This window comes from Lynx rufus, unplaced genomic scaffold (genome assembly GCF_022079265.1).
Source record: "Lynx rufus isolate CCGP_SWC_20201006 ecotype Redwood Valley unplaced genomic scaffold, mLynRuf1.p SCAF_15, whole genome shotgun sequence".
NCBI lineage: Eukaryota > Metazoa > Chordata > Mammalia > Carnivora > Felidae > Lynx > Lynx rufus.
Window position 1 is genome coordinate 28,543,392 of NW_025814829.1, and position 26,501 is coordinate 28,569,892.

The 26,501-nt window shown below is 40.0% G+C and overlaps 1 protein-coding gene across 2 annotated transcripts in view; it reads left to right on the plus strand.

The window, feature by feature from the left end:
* CR1L (complement C3b/C4b receptor 1 like) overlaps positions 1 to 26,501 on the plus strand; it is a 62,431-nt gene that overhangs the window by 13,513 nt on the left and 22,417 nt on the right. The window contains exons 5-12 of one of the 2 annotated variants that reach the window (XR_006961592.1): positions 8,807 to 9,205; positions 10,905 to 11,081; positions 11,175 to 11,277; positions 12,558 to 12,643; positions 17,245 to 17,472; positions 19,766 to 19,945; positions 20,562 to 20,661; positions 25,973 to 26,058. Coding sequence is in view for 1 of the 2 variants with exons in the window: in XM_047076763.1 (XP_046932719.1) it covers positions 8,807 to 9,205; positions 10,905 to 11,081; positions 11,175 to 11,277; positions 12,558 to 12,643; positions 19,766 to 19,945; positions 20,562 to 20,661; positions 25,973 to 26,058 (1,131 nt within the window). In the remaining variant the exon portion in view is untranslated. The remainder of the gene's footprint in view (positions 1 to 8,806; positions 9,206 to 10,904; positions 11,082 to 11,174; positions 11,278 to 12,557; positions 12,644 to 17,244; positions 17,473 to 19,765; positions 19,946 to 20,561; positions 20,662 to 25,972; positions 26,059 to 26,501) is intronic. The other variant, XM_047076763.1, reaches the window with a different exon arrangement.

Sequence of the window (26,501 nt, forward strand, 5' to 3'; positions counted from 1 at the left end):
GGACAGTACTCTGGCTAGATCTCTTAATTTAAAGATAACACACCTATATCTATTCCTGTATTTTCATCTCTGTTTCTAAATCTGTAACCTTTTGTATATCTAAACCTTGGTGAATGGCTTTCCGCCTCCTTGGTGAAAGTGGGAGGAAACTTCTGGTATACATTTTGACCGTGCAACCGCATGCTTTCTCAAGAAGATCCAGTCTCCTATTTATTCAAACTGCCCTAGGTCCATAAACTGGCTTTCAAGTCTGGGCATTGGTTGGTGAATAACCATAACTTTTTTTTTTTTTCAGTGATTCAAGTCAAACCTAGATCTTTTCTGCTTCTACCCATCTAATAACACTTTAGTCTGTTATTCTTCTATTTCGGTTTTAGAGATTCCGCAATCAATCAGCCAGGAGCAACGATTTCTGCAGGCAAATCATTCTCATTTCTGTTTCAATTGTCTCTGGCCCTCTGGCCCTCGAGTGCTGCCACTTGACGCCTACCATCCTGAGGTCGTTCCGTCACCATTAAATTCAGGGAAGACAATTCCATAACTAAATCCCAATGTCATTCCCAGCCTACAGAGAATAAGCACCATAGATGTTTTTCAAGGTTACTGAATATTCTGCATGAATGTATTACTCAAAGCCTTGGGTGAAAAGATAAATGTTCTCTCTTTCTTTTTATTTTTTTTTTATTTTTTTAACACATTTATTATTGAGAGACAGAGCATGGGCTTGGGAGGGACACAGAGAGGGGGAGACACAGAATCGGAAGCAGACTCCAGGCTCTGAGCTGTCAGTACAGAGCCCAATGCGGGGCTTGAACCCACAAACCGCGAGATCTGGACCTAAGCCCAAGTTGGATGCTCAACTGACCGATCCCCCCAGGCGCCCCTAAATTTCTCTCTTTAAACACCCCACCCCTGTGCACATTGTTGGGGAGTTGACAAACAGATACTACATAAATCCACTCTGGCATTCCTAAATCCCCAAGTCATAGAATGCTTCCTCAACAGTATCCTGAAAAAGCTCTGGTATTTCAGCTTCGTTCAGCAGAGGCCAGACTCTGACCCGCTGAATTCACAGTCTCATTTCTGGTGTTCTGCACCTTCTTGTAGGTCATAACTTGTACTCCCCACCCCCTCCTGTACTTCCAGGTCTGCCAGGACTTAGATCAGGTTTAAGGACCAAAAACAATGCGAAGTAGTAGGGGTAGGTCCGGAGGAAGATCAGCAGTCCCTGAAATTTGGGCTGCCCGATTTAGTAAATAAAAATACACGATGTTCAGTTAAACTCAAATTTCAGGGGCGCCTGGGTGGCGCAGTCGGTTAAGCGTCCGACTTCAGCCAGGTCACGATCTCGCGGTCCGTGAGTTCGAGCCCCGCGTCAGGCTCTGGGCTGATGGCTCGGAGCCTGGAGCCTGTTTCCGATTGTGTCTCCCTCTCTCTCTGCCCCTCCTCCGTTCATGCTCTGTCTCTCTCTGTCCCAAAAATAAATAAACGTTGAAAAAAAAATTAAAAAAAAAAAACCTCAAATTTCAAATAAGCAACAAATACTTTTGTATTCTAACTATGTGCCTTGTGATATTGGGGATATACTTACGCTTAGAGTTTTTTCAATGTTTTTCTGAAATTCAAATTTAACTGGACATTCTATATTTTCTCTGGCAATCTTATCAGGGCAGCTGCCTCACGAGATATCATTACAGTTTCTTTAGAGAAGGGGAGGACCCCCTCAGACAGGGGAGGAGGGCCTGTTTCCCCTAGCAAAGGAGACTCAGCAGAACTCACAGGTTCAAGGTATTCAGCTTTGTTCGAATCTGTCCATATATCTCCATCCCAATTTTCAGAGTCCTCCTTCCAATCAGTTCTCAAACTTTAACATAAGAGACCCTGTCGTGAATTCGATTTGTCGTGGAATCCAGCTACGGGATTGATTAGATGTTAGATTTGTGCTTCAGAAATTTTGGCTCTGTGGCTACGAATGCAAGTGTTTTTCTTTTCCTTTTTCTTTTTAAGTTTATTTATTTATTTTGGGAGAGAGAGAGAGGAGAGACAGTGAACGTGGGAGCTGGGGAGGAGCAGAGAGAGAGGGAGAGGGAGAGAGAACGCTGTCAGCGCAGAGCATGAAGCGGGCTCTATCACACCAACCTTGAGATCATGACCTTAGCCCAAATCAAGAGTCAGACACTCAACTGACCGAGCCACCTAGTTGCCCTACGAGTATTTCTTTTAGGGCAGGTAGAGAAGCTTTCAGAACCAGACCTTGAACAGGAATTTAGAGCATTTTCTTTCTCTTAAGTTCTCCAAAGCACTTGGAAGCAAGCAACCAACCAGCTCGCTTTTCCTCCCTCCCTCCCTCCCTCCCTTCCTTCCTTCTCTCCTACTTGCTTCCTCCCTTCCTCCCTCCCTCCTTGTCTTCCTTCTCTCTTTTGTTCATATACTAGATAGGACCCCTAATAAAATCTTGATGAAGGTATCTTTGTCTTGTTCCCCATCTCAAAGGGAAAGATTGGAATATTTCACCATTAACCAATATTTGCTGTAGGCTTTTGTAGATACCCATTTTTAGATTAAGAAAATTCCCTTATAATATTCTTCATTGCTAAGAATTTTTTTTATCATTAAACCGTAAAGTTTACCAAACACATTGGCTACATATAGTGAACAATCATATCTGTTTCTCCATTACTCTCTCTCTCTCTTTTTTTTTAATGTTTATTTCTTTTTGAGAGAGACAGAGACAGAATGCGAGTGGGTTGGGACAGAGAGAGAGGGAGACACAGAATCCAAAACAGGCTCCAGGCTCTGAGCTGTCAGCACAGAGCCCGACGCAGGGCTCAAACCCACAAGCTGCAAGATCATGACCTGAGCTGAAGTTGGATGCTCAACCGACTGAGCCACCCAGGCGCCCCTCTCCGTTACTCTCTTAATGTAATGAATAGTTTTAATTTCTTTTTGAAAGACAAACTGATTTTGAATTCCAATTTTATATTCTTGGAATACATCAACTTGACAAAATATTTTATAATTTTTGTATGTTGTTTAATGTGCTTTTGTAATGTATTTTAGATGTTTTTGAGATATAATTTACATATCATAAAGTTACTCTTTTAAAGGATACACTGTAATGATTTTTAGTATATTCGTAAGGTTGTGCGACCAGCACCACTCATTCTAGAACACTTTTATCACCCCATTCCTAATGTTTTTTTAGAGGGATCAGACTGTAATATTTTTCCCGTGATTTAAATATCCCGTGTAATATTTTTCCCATTTCATTTCTCCCGTGAGAAAAAAAATGAAATATTTTTCTCATGTCCTTATGAGGTTTTGGTATCAAACTTACAATAGACTCATAAAGCCACCTGATTGTGTTCCATAGATTTGTTTCCCTTTAAGGCATTATTTCTTCCTTAGATATTTGAAAAAAACTCACCAATAAAGCCCTATTGCCTATAGTTTATGTTGCTGGAAGTCCTTTTTTCTTCTCCTTTTTTAAATCTCCAAGTTTTTATTTAAATTCCAGTCAGCTAACATATAGTGTAATATTAGCTTCAGGAATAGAATTGAGTGATTCACCACTTATATACAACACCCAGTGCCCATTACAAAGAGTGCCCTCCTTGATAGCCATCACCTACTTAACCCATCCCCCTGCCCGACTCCCCTGGAAGGTCTTTTTGGCAACAATTTTTTCACACCATCTAGACTTTTTATTGAAAGACATATATTTATATATTACTGCATATATATAAAGTGCTCAGTAGTAATTATTCACTTCAATGAATCTTTACAAAGTGAACACACCCAAATTAATAGCATTCAAATAAGATATAGCACATCAGAAGCTTCCCCATGCTCTTCCTCAGTGCTCATCTTTCCCAAATAACCATTATTCTGGCTCTATCACAAGGATTAGTTTGCCCCGTCTTGAATTTTCTATTAAAGGAATCAAAAAGCATGTACTCTTTTTTGTCCAACTTCTGTTGAGTGTTATATGTAGGAGACTTATCCATGTTGTTGTATATGGATTAATTGGATCTTTTTTTTAATTGTTGTATGTATTTCATTGTAAGAACTTAACAATGAATTCGTAAACTCAGCTGTTTATATATCAGCAGTACTTTATGCATGTGCATATGCAATAAATATCCATATATATGCAAATATAAATTTTCAAATCTTTATATATATATGTGCACATCTGTATAGTGTTTATATTTACATAAGTGGAATTGTTGAGTATGAACATAGCCAGTCTTAATAGATACTGCCGAAAGATTTCATACTGTGGTTGTACACATTACACTTCTACCGAAATCAGATGAAAAGTCCAGCTGCTCAATATCTTTGTCAACTTGATAGTTATCAGTTGTTTAAATTTCAGCGATTCTAGGGGCTCACTGTGGCTTTAATTTGCATTTTCCTAATGACTGATGATGCGGAGCACCTTTTCATATCTTTGTGCAGTGCCTGTTCAAAATTTTCACCCAATGTTTGCTAGTTTGTGTATCTTTTTTATTGTCTTGGAGAAATTCTTTATACACAATAAACATAACACAATAAACAAAACACATTTTCTTCCAGGCTAAAATTGGTCCTTTTGCTTTCTTAATGATGTCTTTTGATGATAGAAGGTATACATTTTTATAGTGTTTTTTAATAAGACTTAATAAATCTTTTCCTTTCTAGTCACTACTTTCTCTGTTCTTTTTTTTTAATGTTTTTATTTTTTATTTTTGAGAGAGAGAGCAAGTATGAGTGGGGGAGGGGCAGAGAGAGAAGGAGAGAGAGAATCTTAAGCAGGCTCCACACTCAACATGGAACCTGACATGAGGCTCGACCCCACAATCCTGGGATCATGACCTGAGCCTAAATCAAGAGTTGGATGCTCAACCAACTAGATGGGCCACCCAGGCGCCCCACCACTTTCTCTGTTCTATGTAAGGAAGCTTTGCCTATCATTTTATCTCTTAAGTTTATGATTCACCTCAAATTTATTTTTTGTGTGGTGTGAAGTATGGTCAAGGAATGTATTTCCTTTTTTGTATGTGTTTTTGTTTGTTTTTTTCCTAATGGGTAGGCAATTCACCTAATATTACTGATTTTAAAAACCATTAAAAAACATTTTTGTATATCACCATACAATAGTTTAATATCTGTGTCAGGTGTCATTATATGCGGGTCTCATTTCAGAGAGGTTCTGTGCTATTTTCATTACTATAGTTTTCATTACTATAGTATTCATTACTACAGTATTCTAATAAGAGTTGATATCTGGTGGCATATCCTCTGCCATGTACTTCTTCCAAGATTTATTTGGTGATTCGTGGCCCTTTGCATTTCCATATAAAATTTAGAACCAGCTTGTCAGTTTCCACAAAAAGAATACTACTTGAATTGGCATTGGGTTTCTACTGACTCAGCAGATGCAATTGTGGGCCACTTACATTTTTTAATTTTAAATTCATGAACATGAATTTTTGAAATTTTTGAATTCTTAATAATATTTGCCAATTTACATTATAGAAAATAATGTAAACATAGATATGTAACATTGAAAAATGTAACATTTTCTAATTGTTTCTTAAACACGCAATCATTTGACTTTGGAACCAACAATCTTGCTAAATTTACTTAGAAATGCAGTAGTTTATCTGTATATTCTTTTGGATATGCTGTATAAATAATCATGTCATTGGTAAATAATTATCCTATTTTTTTAATCTTTTCCTTTCTTGCAGCTTTTTATTTCTCTTGCTTTACTGCATTGGCTAGAACCTCCAGTACAATGTTGAATGGAAGAGAAGATACCGGGTTTTTAAAAAAATTTTTTCGTAATGTTTATTTATTTTTGAGAAAGAGAGGCAAAGTGTGAGTGGGGGAGGTGCAGAGAGAGAGAGAGAGAGAGAGAGAGAGAGAGAGAATCCAAAGCAGGCCCCAAGCTCCAAGCTATCATCACAGAACTTGACGTGGGGCTTGAACCCACAGACTGTGAGATCATGACCTCAGCCGATGTCAGATGCTTAACGGACTGAACCACCCAGGTTTTTTAATTGTCATTATATTGGTTTTTTAATATTGGTTTTTTACTAGTCATTATAAAGCATGATGTTTACAGAAGGTTTTAGGGAGATATTCTTTATCAGATTAAGGAAGTTGCTTTTTATACCTAACTTGCTAAAAGATTTATCATGAATGTGTATTCTAATTTATCACTGTGTATCTAATGAGACGATCAGATCCTATTTCTCCTTCATTGTGTCAGTTTTTGTGCTTTTACATTGATCTCACAAGACATTATTGTTGTTTTTATAAAAAGAGTATTTATACTCCTCCATCTATTAACTCTTTCTGCTATATTTCCTCCAAATTGCAGTTCAGTCAGTTCTTTATGACACTATTTTCCTTCAATCTAAAAAATTATCTTTTAGCATTTTTGCATTGTAGGTCTTCTGGCAATAGATTCTTTCAATATTTTTCTAGGCATGGTTTCTTAAAAGTTATCATCCCTATTTTCTGGCTTCTTTTAAAATTGATTGCTCTTGATTTTTTTGTTTTACAATATTACTATGATGTGTCTAGGTAAAGTTTTTCCTTTTTTTTTTTTTTTAGTATTTGTATTGTTTGAGTTTGTATGGCTTCTTGAATCTGTAGGTTTAATGATGTCTTTTATTGGTTTTGGAAAATTCTCAGCCATTACTTCTTCAAATGTTCACGCCCTGTGTTATCGCTCTCCTCTCATTATCGGAATTCACTTAAACATGCATTAGGCCTTCCTTATTCCTCTATCCTATAAGTCTATTACTCTTTTTTATGTATTTCTGATCCTTCTGTGTCTCTGTGTTTTATTCTGGATATTTTCTTCAGTCCTGGCTTCCAATTCATTGATCTTTATTCAACTGTGTCCCACCTGCTGTTAATTCCATCAGATTCTTAATTTCAGTAAACTGTATTTTACAAAGACAACAACTTTTATTTGATTCCTTTCAAAATTTTCCCTGTTGTTTTTAATTGTTTCTTGTTCTTACCAAAAGTTTGGGTTTCGTATATTTTACCTTTGAATAGATAAACATAATTATCTTAAATCTGTGAGTGAAAATTCCAATAGCTGGGGTCCTAACGGTTCAGTTTCTATTGTCAGTGATTATGTTGCTTCTAATTCATGTTATTTTATCTCATTAAGTATCTCATTGATTGTAGGTCAGGAATTATACTTGAGAACCTTCCTCTGTACAAATAAATTCAAGGTCTTAGAAAACGAACCTTCTTCAGGAAGGATTTTTGTTGTTGTTATTTCTTCCAGAAACCTGGGGACCTAGCAGTCTGGGACCACTTTCATTCAATTTCAGAAACTGTTATTTTTCTAGGCCACCCACAGTACTTGAGGAACAACTCCAGTAATCTTGATTCCCAAGGCCTATTTCTTTGAGGTCCCTATAAGTATACAGCAGAAGATATTACCAAGGCTCCCACCTTGCAAGATCTGGATTCCACTTTAGTTCCTTGACTCCATGAGACTATCAAAGTCTGCTCACCACTCAGATCCCCCCTCCTGATTCAGCTATCCTTCCCGCAAAACAGCAGCCTAAATGCCTCTTACCCAGCTTTTTATCTTCTATCAGATTATGGTCTGGTAATGCTTCACTAGTTCATTGCTTTCTGATACATCCACAGACATAGTTTATATTTTATCCAGCATTTATAGTCTTTCTTGGGGGGGGGGGGAGAATGGAGGGGTAGAATGATGTTTGATTTAAATTGTTAAGGTTACCCTTATCAGAAGGAGTATCCTTCTTAAGAATTTTTATTTTTAATTTCAAGCGTTTTGGAGTTTTGGCTGAAGTTGCTTCGTTCTAGTTATATAGTATTATAGTCGTACAGTGTACTATGTCCTACTTCTAGATTTTCAACTGTATTGCGAGTTGTTTTTTTTATGAACTAATATATGATCCCTTTTACATGGGTATCATGTTGTGATACCAAACTCAGGCTTGATGAAATGAGTTGGTAAGTTTTCTATTTTCTACATCTTGTGAAAAATTTGAAATTACATTTGAAAGTACACATTACCTGGAAGTAACTTGATAGCATTTTTATGTAAAATATTTTCTTCTATTCTTACAAGTTTCTTTGCCCATTCTGGCTTTCTATATCTTCTTGAATGCATATTGGTAATTTACATTTCCATTTATATCATTTAGATTTTCAAAATGTTTAATTAACATATATTAGCCTACAGCTTTATAAATTTCTCATATATATGCAAATATATTTAATACTATTTCCCACTGTTGTATATCTGTGTTGTTTCTCTTCCCTTACATTTTTTTCTTTTAGCAAGGGTTTTTTTTTTTTATTTTTTTAAAGCTTTACTGAGCTAATAACAAAAATGAAAATTAAGAAGGAAAATGGAAAAGAGTAGGGGAAAGCTGTGTAAAGTATGGTAAAATAAAATGATCAAAGAGCTGTTTAAAATGAAAGGAATGTGAATTATATTAAAAATGCGTATGCTTATAGGAAATAATGTAAGAAAGGCAGTACGCATGCTATTTATTATGCCCACCTAAATGACGACTTTGTATGTTGAGGAGGGCACCTGTTGGGATGAAAACTGGGTGTTGTATGGAAACCAACTTGACAATAAATTTCATATTAAAAAATAAATTAAAAATAAATTATGACTTTGTAAAAACATACCCACATGTGAGGAAAGATCAAAAGCAAATAGCAAATGTAAAAAGAGTTATACTCATTGGATCTCTGACTAGTTATTTTAATTCACTATTATTTAAGTCACTGTCTCTTTTCCCAGGAATTCCTTGTGGGCCGCCCCCAAACATTGCCAATGGAAGTTTCACTAGCATCAACAGAGAATATTTTCCATACGGGACGGTGGTGACCTATCGCTGCAATTCTGGACAGAGAGGGAAAAAGCCATTTGAGCTTGTGGGCCAGCCGTCAATATATTGCACCAGCAAAGACAACCGCGTCGGCACATGGAGCGGCCCTCCCCCTCAGTGCATTATACCTAATAAATGCACACCTCCGGAAATTGAAAATGCAATAATAGTATCTGAGCGCAAAACCTTATATTCCTTAAATGAAATCGTGGTATTTATGTGTGAGTCCGGCTTTGACATGAAAGGACCCTCCAGTGTGAAATGCCAACCTCGAAACAGATGGGAGCCACAGCTGCCAAGCTGCTCTAGGCGTGAGTCTGACTGAGGCTTTGAAGGGGCCTACAAATGGCATGAGTTGTGAAAGGATCGGGAGATTAGTGTTTGTTCTGGGGGAGGATGTGTGGGAAGCAGTGTGGGTCAATTTGGGGGGATGGAGCATGAAATTAAGAAAGTGGGCGTGTGCATGTATGTGTGTGTGCACTTATGTATATGTGCCTTCATTTTGAAAGCAGGAGCTTAGTTAATCAAGGAAGGAGACATTTGAGACTCTCCTATTGAGCAAGTCTCCGGGCAAAATACCAGCTCCAGTATCTCTCAAATATATTGAAAACTGAGGTGGACTTTCTAGTCAACTGTGTCACAAGCACTCCAATTTTTTTTAGTCTTTATTTATTTTTGAGAGAGAAGGCAGGGAAGGGGCAGAGAGAGAGGGAGACAGAGCATCCGAGGCAGGCTCTGCACTGTCAGTGCAAAGCCTGATGCGGGGCTCGAACCCACTAACTGTGAGATCATGGACCTGAGCCGCAGTCAGACGCTCAACCGGCCAGGCGCCCCTGCGATCAGCACCTTAAATGCATGATCTCATCTACCCTTCACAACACTCCTTTACAATAGGGCTATTCTTATATCCATATGGCAGTGAAGTTTGTTTGGTATTTCAGAGGTTGAGTAAACCGTCCAGATCACGTGCTATTAAGTGGAGTACCCAGGAATGGAAGCAAATGGGTCAGACTCCAGGGCCTGAGTTCTCTGGTCCTAGTTATACTTCTGTCAGCATCTCTCCCAGAAAATAAGAAACTGGCTTATGAAGACAGATATCATAGCCTCAGAATAGTGGCCAAGACCTTAGAGTTTGTCTGTTCTGGTCCATCTCCTACATTTTATCATTAGGAATCTCAAGTTGAGAGTGAAAGTTGCTTAAGCCAAACAGATTTTCCCTCATTGTTCACTGGATATAGATTAGGTTGAAGTGCAAATGAGTTCAGATGCCTTGAGCACGAAGAGGGCTATGAATGGAGGTAGCCAGACCTTGAGTCAAATACTCTTTAAGCGATATGCCCTCTCGTTACAAGGATGGGTTTATTGAGTGGATGTTGTTCTCAATGGCTTATCTCAATGGCCTTGTATGCCACAATGGCTGCCTTAGGAGTAGATGGGTAAATGCTGTGGCTGCTACATAGGGACAAAGACGGACTTTACCATTCTTGTGCCAACTAACACCAGCCTTGTACAACCCCTGAGAGCTGGAAGGACAAACAGACAAAGTGATATAAATATGAATGATTACTACATTCGATCATAGGAGTACAGTAAAAGACATGGGAAATCTATTAAATAGATTTAGGCTCAGGCAGCCCTCTCCTCTGAAAGATGAGCCTGTAAATTGGATCGCCTTTCTACCAAATATGTGGGTGGAGAACCCCACCAATACGAATAACTCCATCTTGAATAGCCAGCGCTAGAAGAAGGGACTTGTAAATGTGTTTCACCTTGTGCTGGGGAGAACTTGGCTCTAATTATCTGCTTCTGACTAGCTGTGAGGTCTTCGGCTACATCTCCATATTTTTAACTTCCATATCAGTAAAAGGAGGGGGCTAGAGTATCGTTTGATTTCCCTTCTTATAACACCAAACCCTTTTAACTGTGTCTCTGACTCCTCAGAAGGGTTAGAATTTAACCAAAGATATTTCTCCATAAATGACTGGTACTTTGCACCTGTTCTTTCCACAGTATGTGCTCCGCCTCCAGAAATTCCGCATGGTAAGCCCACCCCAAGCGACAAGGACAGCTTTTCCCCTGGGCAGGAAGTATTCTACAGTTGTGAGCCTGGCTATGATCTCAGAGGGACCGCTTCTGTGCGCTGTACGCCCCAGGGAAACTGGAGCCCAGCAGCCCCTACATGTGCAGGTACCTGCGGTTTCCTCTGGTTTGCAGATCAGTCTTCTTGTTCTTCACAGAGGCAGTCTTACCTCTTTGTTGTTGTTGTTGTTGTTTTCCTAGTGAAATCATGTGATGACTTCCTGGACCAACTCCCTAACGGTCGTGTGCTCTTTCCACTTAATTTCCAGCTTGGGGCAAAAGTGTCCTTCATTTGCAATGAGGGGTGAGTATGATGACCTGGCATGGAGACCAGGGACTCAGTTCTGGATGCTAATATGCTGGCGCCCTGGGCAGTGGGGGTTTATCCAAAAAGCAAGCTGTCTAATGGAACAGAAGTACCAAAAAAGACTAGTATTTGAGGCAACGATTGGGAAGTATTGTAGCAACCACATAGAACCATGAACGGATGCTTAAAAAGGAAGAACAGTAAAATATACTGAACAGCAGAAGTATAACAACAGATCTTGACTATTGAAGTGAAACTATTTATTACTACTGATGCCTATTTATTACACGTATGAATAAAAAGTAATTTGTAGGCGCCAAGGGAGAAATATTGCAGAGGGGTTGTTTTAAAAAAGTTTGATATAGAAAAGAAAGTTACTTATAAGATAAGTGACATGCAGGGACCGTTTCAAGAAAATTTGAAACCAGTCAGTAGTGAAATGTGGAATAGGAATGAAAGAGTAAATGGGAGTATTTTTAAATCTAATTATATGTCATCTGATTAGGATTAGGCTGTGTTGCAGGAGCATGAAGACTGATGTTCATGTTCCAAGCAATGTCATTAACTCTTTATGTGACTGTAAGTGATCTTGGTATTATGTTCCCACACCGCTGACAGGTAAAAAGCATGTTGTTGTCAGTACATTCCAAGGGCCCTTCATCAGGCATTAAATATCTGTCACCCAATAAACACCTGGAGGCAACTCAGGCAGCTATTGGTCCAACAATAAGCCAGATGTTTGGGGATGATTGTCCTCCAAAGAATCCTCTCTTCTCACCTTTTCTTATTTTTCCTAGATAATTTGGTTTTCTCATCAATAATCTGGATATGCCACAGGTGTCATTCGGGAACATTCCGAATGTGTTGGCAAAAAGGGGCAGTCTCTGATGCCTTTCTCTTTGCTAACTTGAATTGGAAGTTGTTTCCCTCCTGGTCCAGTAAGAAAGGAAAGGGCTACGGGTTGCGTTAGAGGACAAAGTTCCTTACAGAGACAAATAGGGAGCTGTCCGAGGGCAGTCAGGGGCAGATGACCTCCTGAAGGCCGAGGACCAGAGACAGTTGTTACTGCTCTGTCCTCACTGGAAACTGCAATCTCTCCAGACGTCTTGGTGTCAGTCCCTCTATCAGCTGAGAAAACAAATGAGCGGAACTTTTTCACCTGGGGTTTAACTTAGGACCGAAACTGTATTTCAGCAGAAGGACAGAAGCTGAGATCTGTCAGTGAAGGGGAGAGAGACATGTGCGCTCGCCCGGTCACTACTGCTTTTGTTCCTCAGGTTCCGTTTAAAGGGAAGTTCTGCTAGTTACTGTACCTTGGTTGAAATGAAAAGCCTTTGGAACAACAGTGTTCCTGTGTGTGAGCGTGAGTACAAGGGATATCTGTTCAGGTCTGCACCTTCCTCCTTGTTTGTTTGTTCAATGTGCTTTGCCTGTAAAATTATCTAACGTTTGCCCCTCTGTTTATCTTCACTTTTGATTGAAATATTTCTTTGTTGCAAGGATTGTTTCTGGGGGAAATAAATCTGCGCATCATGTGTTTTGGATACCATCCTATAAACGTTTACGAGCATCCTTTGTGCTACAGGTGGAAAGACATGCTTCATAGATGGAGAGAAATTTAAGGCCTGGGCGCTTTTTCCTGTCAAAAATGATACTCCCGCTTCCGCTTTTCTGTCCTTCCTTCAATCATCTATTCATTCCTGTCCTCATTCTTTCAACAAAAATTTTTGAGCACCTGCTATGTGCCAACAACCAGTCTTCTAGACACTAGGAATATACCTGTCAACAAGAAAGACTAGGACCCTGCTTTCGTGTTGTTTATATTCTTGTGCAGAAGGAAAGACAAAGAAAATAACAAGCAAATGCATAAATAGATGATTTCAAATAACGCCAAGTGTTATTAAGAAAAAAAAAAACAGAGTGATGCAATAAAACGGTTATATGAAGGGGGATAAGGAATGCCAGGAAAAGAATAAAGTCTCCATTTAAAATAAGGTGATTATAGAGGGGCACCTCGGTCCCTCAGTCAGTTGAGCATCTGACTCTTGGTTTCAGCTCAGGTCCTGATCTCATGGCTTGTGAGACTGAGCCCACGTCAGGTTCTGCACTGGACAGCATGGAGCTTGCTTGGGATTCTCTCTCTCTCTCTTTCTCTCTGGCACTTCGTCACTTGTTCATTCTCTCTCTCTCTCTCTCTCTCAAAATAAATAAATAAACATTTAAAAATAATAAATAAGTAAAATAAGGTGATGATGAGAATCCTCACTGAGAAAGTGACATTTGAGTATTGATGGAAAGTGGTTACTACCAATGGACATAGACAGAGGAATAACTTCCCATACAGATGGTATAAAGGCCCAAGGCAGACACGTTCCCGGCATTTTCTTTGGCAAACCTGTTTTTGACATGTTCTCAGAAGCCGATATGGCTGATACGGAGCGAGCGAATAGAGGAGTAGTCGGAGGTGATAAAAGAGCGGTAACTGTACATCCCGTAACAACATGGGTTTTCATTCTGAGCAAGATAGAAAGCCACTGGAGCACTGTAAGTAGAAAAGTAACATGATGGAATTTATTTTTAATGATATCACTTTGGCTACTCTAGAGAGGACTCAGTTGGAAGGAACATACCTTAGATCGAGATTCCCTGGAAAACAGTGTTGGAGGCAAAGCATAAATTGTCATGCTCTATTAGAGGGTGCCGTTCTGGAGCAACAAGACTGAAGGAGGAAAAAAGGGTGCAGGAAGGAAAGAAAAGCTGATAAATAAAATATGTTGTGTTGCTGAGGTGGCCGTAAGCTTTACCAAAACAAGCAAACAAAAAAACCAGCTGGCTGTTGGCTCATATAACACATCCCTGAAGAGGTTCTGTGAAACCAGAACTGTCTAGTAGAAAGAGAAAGAATGAGCAGTTTATTTGCTGGATCTTCCCTGTCTCTTGTCTCCTGTTTATCCCAAGGGTATTAAGGCCCTTGTTCCTACGCTGTATTATCTCATCCCTCTGGACAAACTCTGAAGACACCGGAGCCCATGACCTGCTCCATTTAAGACCAGAAGTGGTGGAAGGAGCCAGAGTGACCATGGATCCCAGTCATGTTTGATGTGGGAGTTACTGTGACCTCTACGTAATGTGCGAGAGCCCCTATCTCCCCCTCACTTCCGGGGGGCTGAGACAGCCAGTACTGTTAGAAAAGGAGGTGACAGGGGTGTCAATCAGCATTCCCAAGTGAGAAAGCAGCTGAGGGCCCAAAAGGGAGATGCAGCCAAGGAAATGTAGGGGGATGACTGAGGGTATAAGTTGGAAGGCTGTTACACAGATCTAACCACAGATGTTGGATAGCAGTGGGAGAAGAGGTAAGAAGTGGTCACAGGCTGGGTATATTCTGAAAGGTGAAATGACACAATTTGCCGATGGTTTAGAAACAGAGTTTTTTTTTTTTAATGTTTTTATTTATTTTTGAGACAGAGCATGAGCAGGGGAGGGGCAGAGAGAGAGAGAGACACAGAATCCGAAGCAGGCTCCAGGCTCTGAACTGTCAGCACAGAGCCAGACGCGGGGCTCGAACTCATGGACCGTGAGATCATGACCTGAGCCGAAGTCGGACGCTTAACCAACTGAGCCACCCAGGCGCCCCAAGAAACCGAGTTTAAAATAGAAATTCAGTGAGATCACCGAGGGGGGGAATGGGGCCAGAAAAGGGATGCGTGGGCTGAGCCTTGTAAATCCAACACTAATAAGTTGGAAAGGTGAGAATGAATCAACAAAAGAGATGAAGAAGCAGCAGCCAGTATATTAAGAGAAAAACCAGGAAAGGAGGAGGTACAGGCTTCCGGTTACAGAACGAGTATGTCTGTAAAAGATGCAACGTAAGGAATACAGTCAATGATACTGTAATGGCGATGGGTGCGGACATACAGGAGCTTCACTTGTGGAGAGCAGAGTGTAAGATATGGGAAGGGATAGGGTTGTCCAGTCACTATGTGGGTCAACCGTACCCAGGGAGAGAGAGAGGGAGACAGAGACAGAGAAACAGGAGGGTGATATATCTTAGAAGCCAAGAGAAAATTCTCTGAAGGAGGTGAGATTCTCCAGAGAGGTCAAATAAGATGGTAGAAAATTATTATTGGGTATAATGACTTGAAGGTACCAATTGGCCTCAACAAGGAGTTTCAGTGGAATTGTGGGACAAATGTTCTGATTGGAATGAGTTCAAGGGGGAATGAAGGGAAGGAAGGGCAGACCATAGGCCACATCTCAGAGGAGTCCTGGTGTCACAGGAGTAGAGAAATGGGATTATTGCTGCACAGGGAAGTGGGATGAAGGGAGCTAGTTTTTTGGTTTTGGTTTTGGTTTTGGTGTGTGTGTGTGTGTGTGTGTGTGTGTGTGTGTTTTAATGTTTATTTTTGAGAGAGAGAGCTCAAGCAGGAGAGGGGCAGAGAGAGAGGGAGACAGAGGATCTGAGGCAGGCTCTGTGCTGACAGCAGAGAGCCCGAAATGGGGCTCAAACTCACAAACCATGAGATCATGAGCTGAGCCGAAGTCAAACCCTCAACCGACTGAGCCACCCAGGCGCCCTAGTTTTTGTTTGTAAGAGGACAGAAATATAATGTGTTAAATACAGAAATACTATGAATATATTCAGTCTGCCCATTTACTTCTTCACTAAGACAAACAGGATGTTGCTTCACCTTCTGATCATAACTATTGAAAAATATGTTTACAATAGAATTTTTTTTTTCAAATGAATGTTTTGCTCTAAAATTGTTTGGAACCTTTGTATTTCTATAACGAAACTTGATCATTATATCCTTCATATTTGGAAGCCAGCTATTTGAAAATGTTAACTTTCCTGGAATATAGTTAATTAAGAAGCATGAAAGAAAGAAAAAAAATGCTCCCAAGAAGCCAGATACAGCTAAAATCACTTGCTAGAGGACAAATGTTGGTTAGGTTAGTCCACCTTTGATTAGCTTATCCATAATCCTTTCAAGAGTATCATCTTCCCAAATATAGATCAAAGCAGAAGGGGAAAGGAGCTTCTCCAGATCGTTATTTAAAAACAAACACACAGGGGCACCTGGGTGGCTTAGTCGGTTGAGCGTCCAGACTCCGTCTTGGGTCATGATCTCACGGTTTGTGAGTTTGAGCCCCGCGTCAGGCTCTGTGCTGACAGCTCAGAGCCTGGAGCCTGCTTTGGATTCGATGTCTCCCTCTCTCTCTCTGCTTCTCCCCCGCTCTCTCTCCTTCAAAAAAATAAAAACATTAAAAAATTAAAAACAAAAACAAATAAAAACAAACAAACAAACAAAAACCCCTGTAGGAACCAATAAGTATCACAAAGTCGTAAAACATTTCTGAGTCTTCTGGAGCATGCACAGGGCCATTGGGATGTTTCATTTCATTATGATGGCATTACTACAACCATTCATTTTGCTTTGGAGCCTAACAGCCTCAAGTCATCAAGAAAAGATTAAATCAGTGATAGATAGTAAATGTATAATATATTTTGAAAGATTTCCCTGGGATGAAGAGCCTCGATGTTAAAAGATTTGGTCTATCTTGTACTTAAAATAGTAGGGGATGTACAGAAGGTCCTCAAAAAAATTCCTGTTGAATTAATGGATAACTTTCTTATTAAATGAATGCCTTTCTTGTCAATGTGGTTAAGATTTTTGTCTATTTTAAAAGAATGAGCTCTCAATTATCCAGAAGTTTTACGTCTTCAAAGAGTTTAGGATGATTAAGTCCCTCCTGGACGTTGTAATAATAAACATTGGTTTCAGTGTCATTTCATTTGGAAGCATCTCAACAGCGGCCTAATATATTTATTTTATGGTTTATACTCTCCCTGAGAGTTTAATCATTTAATTGGCTACACAGTCACAGCATCCCATAATTGTAGAATCAACTCGGGTTAAAATGTAAACATTTTGATGTAACTTATAGCTCTTGTGTTCCTTCTAGAAATCTTTTGTCCAAGCCCTCCATCTATCCTTAATGGGAACCACACCGGAACTCCTCAGGGAGACGTTCCCTATGGAGAGGAAATTACTTATATGTGTGACCCCCGCTCGGCCAGAGGGATGACCTTCAACCTCGTCGGGGAGAGCACCATCCGCTGCACAAGCGACGGTGAAGGGAATGGGATTTGGAGCGGCCCTGCCCCTTCCTGTGAACTTGTTGGTCCTGCTGGTCAGTACCCACGTACCCCAAGTGGCTTCAGAATATCAGGCCCAGATCCTTCATATGTCTCTAAGATTATGGTGTGTGCTTGTGAGTTCAACTTTGTCATAAGTGGAAGCGTCAAAGTTCTGAAACTCTTCTTGCTGGTGCAGTGGTGAGCAGAGTGGGGTAAGAAAGGAGAGGGACGGGGAGGGGAAGATCAAGAAGAAAAACGTATTCACTGGAGAGGACATGAAAACAACTGGCTATGAACAGTAACCAATGGCGGATGATTGCCAAACACTCCCCTCAAGTTCATCGTCTGCAAAACTGGCAATATGGATATTATTTAGCTAAGGCTTTAGCCGGTCCTATGCCAAATAGGCTAAGTGACCAAAGAGACTCTACTTTTGTAGCTTAAGACCTTGACTCAAAGTATGCCCCTCTGTCCGCTGGCTTGTGGGGCCCACCTTAATCTTTGCCCTTGAACTTACCCGTTCTGAGAGTCAGAAGCAAGGAAAGATCAGCTCAAGGGAAAGAGTATGGAAAGGAAGAGGCTGTTTCTTCCGAAGGACTGAAAATTACCTGGTTCTTGAGGACTGACTGTAGGCCTTCCCAAGACAGAAGCAGGGTACACAGGGAGGTGGCACCAGACTTGGGATACCACATGACAGAGAAAAGCAATCCGATGAGAAAAGGCAACACATGATAAAACGCGTTTAACTTTTCTTTGCTGCCCCTCCCCTTCCCATTAGAATCTAGTGAGATTTCTTTAAAAGCAGTTGCCTAGGCCACCAGGCACGCTTATTGAATGGGCAAACAGAAGCAGTCTCCTCCAAAAAGGAGATCGTTGAGGTCAGACTCTATTTGAAATATGCAGCACACAATATACCCTCTCATAAAAAAAGACATAGCTTTTTTTTTTTTTTTCCAGCGCAAAAAGGTGTTTTTATTAAAGGACGGAGACAGGACCCATGGGCAGAAAGAGCTGCCTCAGGACCTTGAGGAGAGACTGGTTATATGGGTGGGGGTGAGGGGGCATGGCGGGGAGGTAAAGGCAAGGGGAAGGGGAAGTTTCCAAAGGGATTTTCATATGCTAAAGAAGGTACTTGATGGCTTCGTGTGTTTTGTCCTTTTCCTTAAATCTCTGGTTTAGCATCAGAAGAAGAGCGGTCTGTTCGTTCCCTAGGACTGCGTACAAATTACCACAAACTAGGTGGCTTAACACAATAGGAATTTATTCTCTTCACTGATCTGGAGGCTAGAATTCTGAAATCAGGGTTTTGGTAGGGCCATGCTCCCTCCTGTGATTCTAGAGGAGAATCCTCCTTTACCTCTCTTAGATACTGGTGGCTCCTGGCATTCCAGGGCTAGTGGACACATCGTTCTGATCTTTGCCTCTGTCTTCACATGGCCTTCTCCCCTGTGTCTCTGTGTCTCAAATGTCCCTCTCGTTTCTCTTATAGACACCACCAGTCATTGGATTGAAGGCCCACCCTGGTAATCCAGGATGATCTCATCTTGAGATTGTTACCTTAATTATAGCTGAAAAGATCCTTATTCCAAGTACGTTTCCATTGTGAGGTCCTGGACGCATGTGTCTTTTCGGGGGACATCATTCAACCCACTACAAGTAGTGACTGCTATTTAGTGCCAGAGAAGCTACTTATGGTGGACACCCTGAGAATGAGGTTGGGAGGAACAAATGGAGAGAGAGGGTAAAATATGTCTTGATGGATATGAGTATATTAACGGTAATAAATGAGGGTATGGATGGTTAACTCTACACAGAGGCAGTCTGATAGGCCTGACACATGACATCCTCAGCTAAAATTCTTGCTTTGGGTGCCCAGGTGGCTCAGTCGGTTACGCGTCCGACTCTTGGTTTTGGCTCAGTTCATGATCCCATGGTTTGTGAGTTTGAGCACCGCATTGGGCTCTGTGCTGGTGGTGTAGAGCCGGCTTGGGATTCTCTCTCTCTCTCTCTCTCTCTCTCTCTCTCTCTCTGCCCCTCTCTTGCTTGTGCTCTCTCTGGCTTTCAAAATAAATGAATAAACTTTAAAAATCAATGAAATTCATGCTTTGGTGAAACAAGAGCAAAAAGGCCAAAGAGGTGAATCGTCTTCCAAGTAGTAAAAATTTCCTGATGAGTAAATGCTGCTGGAAAGCCCCATCCTAAGGTAACTTGAAGGGGAAAAAGACCTTTTGCCGTTTTTAGAAGTCTGTCTCCATGAACCCATCTATCAGCTTAACTGGACAGAAAGAGGAGGAAGGGCGGAAATCTCTCGGCTCACTTTTGTATTCCTGTGGTTTTGCTCTCCAGGTTACTGTAAAGCCCCAAAACAGTTTCCATTTGCCAAGCCTACAACTCAGACTGATGAATCTGAGTTTCCAGTTGGGACATCTTTGACTTTTAAATGTTCCCCTGGGTATTTTGAGTCTACGTTTTCTATCACCTGCTTGGAAAACTTGGTCTGGTCCAGTGCCGAAGATACGTGTAGACGTGAGTAACCCCATCCTGGGAGCTAATTCATGTATGTCAAAGCATCCGTGGGATCTCATTTAACTTGTTCAAATTTTGTAGACATCGAAGTTTGCCCACGGTATTTAAATGGAGGGTGAACTTGTAGGTCAGCCTTTCTTATTGCCTGGAGTTTTTGCAATCTTGACTCAATATTTATTTCGCAAGAATGTCTCTCACAAAAGGAATCAGAGGGGGAGTTTCCATTCCCTGGAGGTTACTTTTGATGGCTAAAACAATGACATGAGTGAAATAGGGACACAAAAGAAAATCACGTAGATCACAGTGACCTGTGCTTCAATAACCAAGATGGAGGGGAAATCTCAAATTTTGAGGCCTTTGATTTAGGCTCGTGGGATGAGAAAACAATTCTTTATCCATATATTTCTTCTGTTGGGAGATTCAGGCATCATCTTTTAAAAAGCAGTGCTCCAGAGCTGCTTGAGTCTGAAGTTGGTGCACTTCCTCAATGTGGTCAATCCTTTGGAACAATCAGAAGTATACAGACTGTTCAGTCTGCTACACTCCAGACTGAATCGTAAAAGCAAAGGTAATTTGAACTCTACACCTAGTCCCAAATTTTCCTTCTCTCCCATAGGAAAATCATGTGGAGCTCCTCCAGTACCCTTCAATGGCATGGTACATATAAACACAGATACCCAGTTTGGATCAACAGTGAATTATTCTTGTAATGAAGGGTGAGTTGAAAGCACTATCCCTGGAATATGAGTTTCAGAGCAACAATGCTATCTCTGACCTACTCCCAACCAGACACACTAGACTATCATCTACACTTCAAAAAGTTGTCAATAGGAACTCCCGGATAGAGATGATAGCTTGAACATAGGCATATGACCAAAGGAATATAAAAAAGTAGCAACAGCTGGAATGCCCAGGTGGCTCAGTTGGTTGAGTGTCTTGACTCTTGATTTCTGCTCAGGTCAGTATCACATGGTCTGTGGGTTCAAGCGTCGTATTGGGCTCTGTGTTGGGCACAGTGCAGAGCCTGCTTGGGATTCTCTCTCTCTCCCTCTCTGCCCCTCCCCCCACCTCCCTCAAAATAAATAAGTGAACTTTTAGAAAAAATAATTTAAAAAATAAAATACATCCTAAAAATAAAAAAAGGAGTAGCAAGCAATTTGTATTTTAACTAGAGGACAGCACCAGGTTCCTGCGGAAGGTAGTATGTGTGAAGCCTGGTAAGATATTCACTGGATAAAAAGGACCAGTCTATTAAATGAGTAAAAGGAAAAATGCTAGTTGTACCATGCATGGAACATTCTTTTAAAAAAATTTTTTTAATTAATTTTGAGAGAAAAACAGAGTACAAGCAGGGGAGGGGTGGAGAGAGAGGGAGACACAGAATCGAAGCAGGCTCCAGGCTCTGAGCTGTCAGCACAGAGCCTGACACAGGGCTCGAACTCAAGCTCTGCGAGATCATGACCTGAGCCGAAGTTGGAGGCTTAACCAACTCAGCCACCCAGGTGTCCCCATGCATGCAATGTTCTTAACTAAGATCAGCGAGCAAGCACTATAGCTGAATTGGAGGACCTTGAATTAGGGGTTGCAGGGTAAATCTTAACGTGATAGCAGCTCTGGGAAATGTAAGTATGAACATGCACAGAGCAGGAACATTAATGAGTTCTTGCTCTGAACTTTTCTTTGGCACAGGGAACCATGCCAGAAACATCGCCTCAACTTAGAGGGAGCAATTAAAGAATGTGTATTAATTTTCAGTTGCCACAACAAATTCAGAGAAAAAAATAGAATTTTATTGGATTGTAAAATCCAATGAATTTTATTGGAGTGAACATATTTATTGGATTGAACATATATTCATTAGACATACTTGGAAGCCACGAATAACCCAAAGATCAAAAAAATCACCACCCACAGTTCTACCACTCATCGTAGTTAATATTTTGCTATGAAGTCTTCTAGCCTTTTTTACCTGAAAATATGCATGTGACCCACATGTCAGTCGAGCTCAGTTACCCTTAGAAGAGAGAGGTGGTTAAATTGGACTCCAGTATCAATTGCATTATCTGGAAAGTATAGATTTTGCCCTGCTCACCCCTTGCCCCCAACAAGGAGTTCTGACTTCTTAGTTCATCAGTCCTTCAAATGATGGGAACCCCAGGCAACACCAGGGACATATCAAGGCAGTGACAGGACAGCCCACAGAATGGGAGAGAATATTTGCAAATCATTTCTCTAACAAGGGTTTGATATACAGACTATATAAAGAAGTCCTGCAACTAAACAACAAAAAAAACTAACAACCCAACTTAAAAATGGGCAAGGGATTTGAGTACACATTTCTCCAAAGAGGACAGACAAATGTCCAGGAAACACATGAACAGATACTAAATATTATTAGTCATTAGAGAAATGCATATCAAACCCACTCCATACATTATAGGATGGCTATAATGGAAAACAAAAGTGTGGTGAGGATGTGGACAAAATGGAACCCTTGTGATCGCTACTGGGAATGTAAAATGGTGCAGCCTCTGAGAAAAACCGTTCGGTGATTCAAAAGTTAACACAGAATTACCATATGATCCAGCAATTCCAATCCTAGGTACATATCCAAAAAGGTTAAAAAAAAACATACACTCAAACAGATACGGGTTTATCAGCTGTTCTACCTATTTTTAAATACATCCTGATACATTTTATTTTTCCTTTAGATTGATATGTCTCATGGATGTTTTCAATTTCATTAAGATAGAGAGGATATAATATTTTGATAAAGTATTGAGTTTTTTTAATATCTGTGATGATAACTACTTTCTCGTTCATGTATATATATTTGTAGATGTGTCATTTTGTGAGGTTACAATTGGCCAAGTTTTGTTTATTTCAATCGACCACTTTAAAGAAATGGCTCTTAGATTTATTCATCATTTATATTCCATTTTTCTTATTAATTTATTTTAATAATTCCTCAGACCAGCTTCTTTCATATGTTCATGTTTATAGTCTTTAAAACATCTAACATAAAATGTTGTGCTCATTTATTTGAAAATTTTCTTGTCAAATAACAAAAGTACTAAATATTTCTCTAAGGACGGTTTTGGCATCAGTGTCCTAGAAATTTTCAAAGAGTAATATTTGCATCAGTATTTGTAATGAAGTAGCTGAATAATGTAAGGTTTATTGCTACAGGCTGTTAAGGCCAATTAACATTATTCAAACTCGAACCTCAATATCTGTCATGTGAATTTGAACAAATTTGTTAAACTCTCTGTTTCCTCTTTTGTAAAATGGGAGCTATGCATAACATTCACTTCAAAGCATCATTTTAAAGATTAAATTAATTGGGGCGCCTGGGTGGCTCAGTCGGTTAAGCGTCCGACTTCAGCTCAGGTCACGATCTCGCAGTCGGTGAGTTCGAGCCCCGCGTCGGGCTCTGGGGTGATGGCTCAGAGCCTGGAGCCTGCTTCGGATTCTGTGTCTCCCTCTCTCTCTGCCCCCCTCCCCGTTCATGCTCTGTCTCTCTCTGTCTCAAAAATAAATAAACGTTAAAAAAATTTAAAAAAATAAAGATTAAATTAATTGATGCAAAGCACTTTGAAGAGTTTTGGGCACATGACTCAATGATCATGCGTCATTGTTATCCTATAGGTAATCTGCAATGGCTGCTTTACTTTTGTCTTTGACCAAGGTCCAAAACTTTCAATTTTGTGTTTATTCTGTGATTATTAATTCCTAGTGTTGTTATATTATAATGAGGGTGTAGAGCTGTTTTGATTTCTTCTCTGTGCACATTCTTGGGGTACACTCTGCCGAGTGATATGATACAACTTTTATAAATGGCTCCTGGAGAGAAAGTTTATTTTCTCTGTGAGATGCAAAGTTTAATACACAATTGTGTTATGATTTATTGTTATGATTTATCATATTGTTATATGATTTGTGCCGCAGCATCCTATCTGTGAGCAACTTTTAATCATTTGCAGCCTATTGAATATCTCCATAGATTCCCTCTACTCCCAAATACTTAGAAGTCCGTGAACAAATAGGAAGGATGGAAGGAGCACCACCCTCCAGCCCTTAATTATCCCATCCCTGACCTCATGCAATGGACTCTCCGATGCCTGTCTCAGCATGCTTCTCACAGTGTGTATATTTGCTTATAGGGAAGGGAATCTCATGGCTTTTCTTGAACAGTGGTTTCGCTTTATGGCCACCCAAATTTCTAATGCTGATGGAAGCTAAGGAGTAAGGCTTGAGTACAATTATGAGTTTCAGAGAGATGGGTAATCGAGTCAGGAAGAATTACAACATAATGGCGATCGTAGCATATTAGTGTCTTATAACACTTTAAAAAATATTCACTGTTTTTTACAGCCACACATAGGCTGGAACCTGCTTCACATTTTTTTTACTCCAGTTCTCTAATTAGTCATAGTGAACACATTAAGAGCAACCTCTATAGTCAGAAGTCGAGCAACATCTGTGATGTTGTGCTCATAAGACAACTTTTAAATGTAGGACAGAAAGCAGGCGGAAGGAAACATACTAGTGGCTCTCAAGCTGTTTCTTTGAAGAAATTCTGAAGATTAAATATTTGTTGGCACATTTGAAAGGATTTTACACTATAATCAATGAAAAGTAACAGTAAGTAAAATTCACCCAATTTGTCTACAATTTGTCAACAAAAGTGACTCAATATGCCTACAAAAGTATTCACTGTCATTGCTATGCCCACATAGCTCCCCATCATCTTTATATCACTATTTTTGCAAGAGCTGGTATATATTAGGGTTAGATTAAGCTATAAAAGAACAAATAAAATAATAGGAGCTTAAACAAGATAGTAGTTTACTTCTCTCTGAGGTTAAGAACAGGAGCAGTCCTTCAAAGAAGACTGTAAAGTTTCCAAGTCCAGGGCTGATAGCTGGTTCCATGATCCACATAAACCTGGGATCCTTCTATTTGAGACTCTGTGTCATCACATGGCCCAAACTCCAGCCAGCAGAGAGAAATAATGGAAGAAGAGAACACCCATTCCTTTAAAGACACTTTCCAGAAGTTTCACAAGACACTCCAGGGGCATCCCTTTAGCCAGAACTTAGCCATATGGCTGTACGCAACTGAAGGGAAGCTGAGAAATGAAGCCTTTAATGAGGTGGCCAATGGCCCAGTTAAAAACACACAGTTTCATTACTAATGAAGAAGAGGAAAGGAGATACTGGAGATATCAGTAGACTCTGCTACAAATGGTTACTGTCCTGATCACGTGTCTTGGGTAATCAAGAAGCCAAGTTCTTAGCTGTTCCAGTAACTGCTCACTATTATATGACATTGCATTATATCCCTTACCTTTTACTTAATCAAGTTTAACCCTACTGTACATGGAACACGTGAATGGTTTAGCTGGATATCCTTTGTGACATGTCTTACAGTAACTGTATAGTTACCTAATCAATAAAAAATAAGTGATGACAAAATGTTCCAAATTTTGTGGCCTACTTTGAGTGATTTGATGGCAAAATAGTTAAGTACCCCTGCCTTTTACATGTAAGGTGTGAAGATGGTTAGCTGTTTCCCCTGCTTCTCACTTTTGAATCTTCTTAGTAAGGCCATCTTTCTGTCCTTTGAGTACCACATGCTTGATCTCTAGGCAAGGTGCTAGAGGATGTGAATATTTCAATAAGGCATCTTCCCTGTTAATCAAGGAGCTTATCATTTCCTTGATGGAAGTGCGCATGAATAAAATAACTCCTGAGGTTCCCTAAAGACAAGTACAAAATGTCCCACGATGAAGGGAATTTTTGTGTTCAGTGGTGAGGGGCTAGCAGTAAACATGGATAAAAGCAGTAAGAATATAAGCTTGTCCTTAGAAATAAAGGACTAGTTCGCAGATAGAGATGAGGTTTCTTCCTTGACTTCTCCTGTTTTAATCTGCCTGTAATTTGTAACATCTACCTGCAATTATTTTCTCATGGCGACTTAAGTAAGAAGTGTAGAGTATAATCATTTTTCATTCTTTGCTTCTAGGTATCGACTCGTTGGCTCCCCTTCTGCAGCTTGTCACCTCTCAGGCAATACTGTCACTTGGGATAAGGAAACACCTATTTGTAAGAGTGAGTTGAAGTATTTTTTCCCATAATTCCCTCTGCTCCATCCATATCTGCCTCATGTTACGAAGAGGAAATCCAATCCATCTTGCAGAGAGTAGTCTCCCTGATATTTGAAATCCAGAGTCCTATGCTACATAGTTGTCCAGATTTTTCTTTATTTTAGGAGGTTATTTGTCTAAAACTGTGAACCTGAACTCAGGTAAAATTGCTCTCCTTTCCTACTTTGATAGTAAATGCTTCCCAGTGTAAGGCTTTTCCTCATGACTAAATTAAAAGACATTGAAGAAAATAAAATTTGTCTCTGCCACCTTTTAGTAGCATGTGATAAGCCCAAGAAGTAGGTAACTCCCTTTCTTATTTTTACTCTGAAAAAGGAAATAAGATCTCGTAAATCTTAGCAATTGCTCCAAGCCTCTGATCGTTCTGCGCTTTATCCTTTCTTTAAA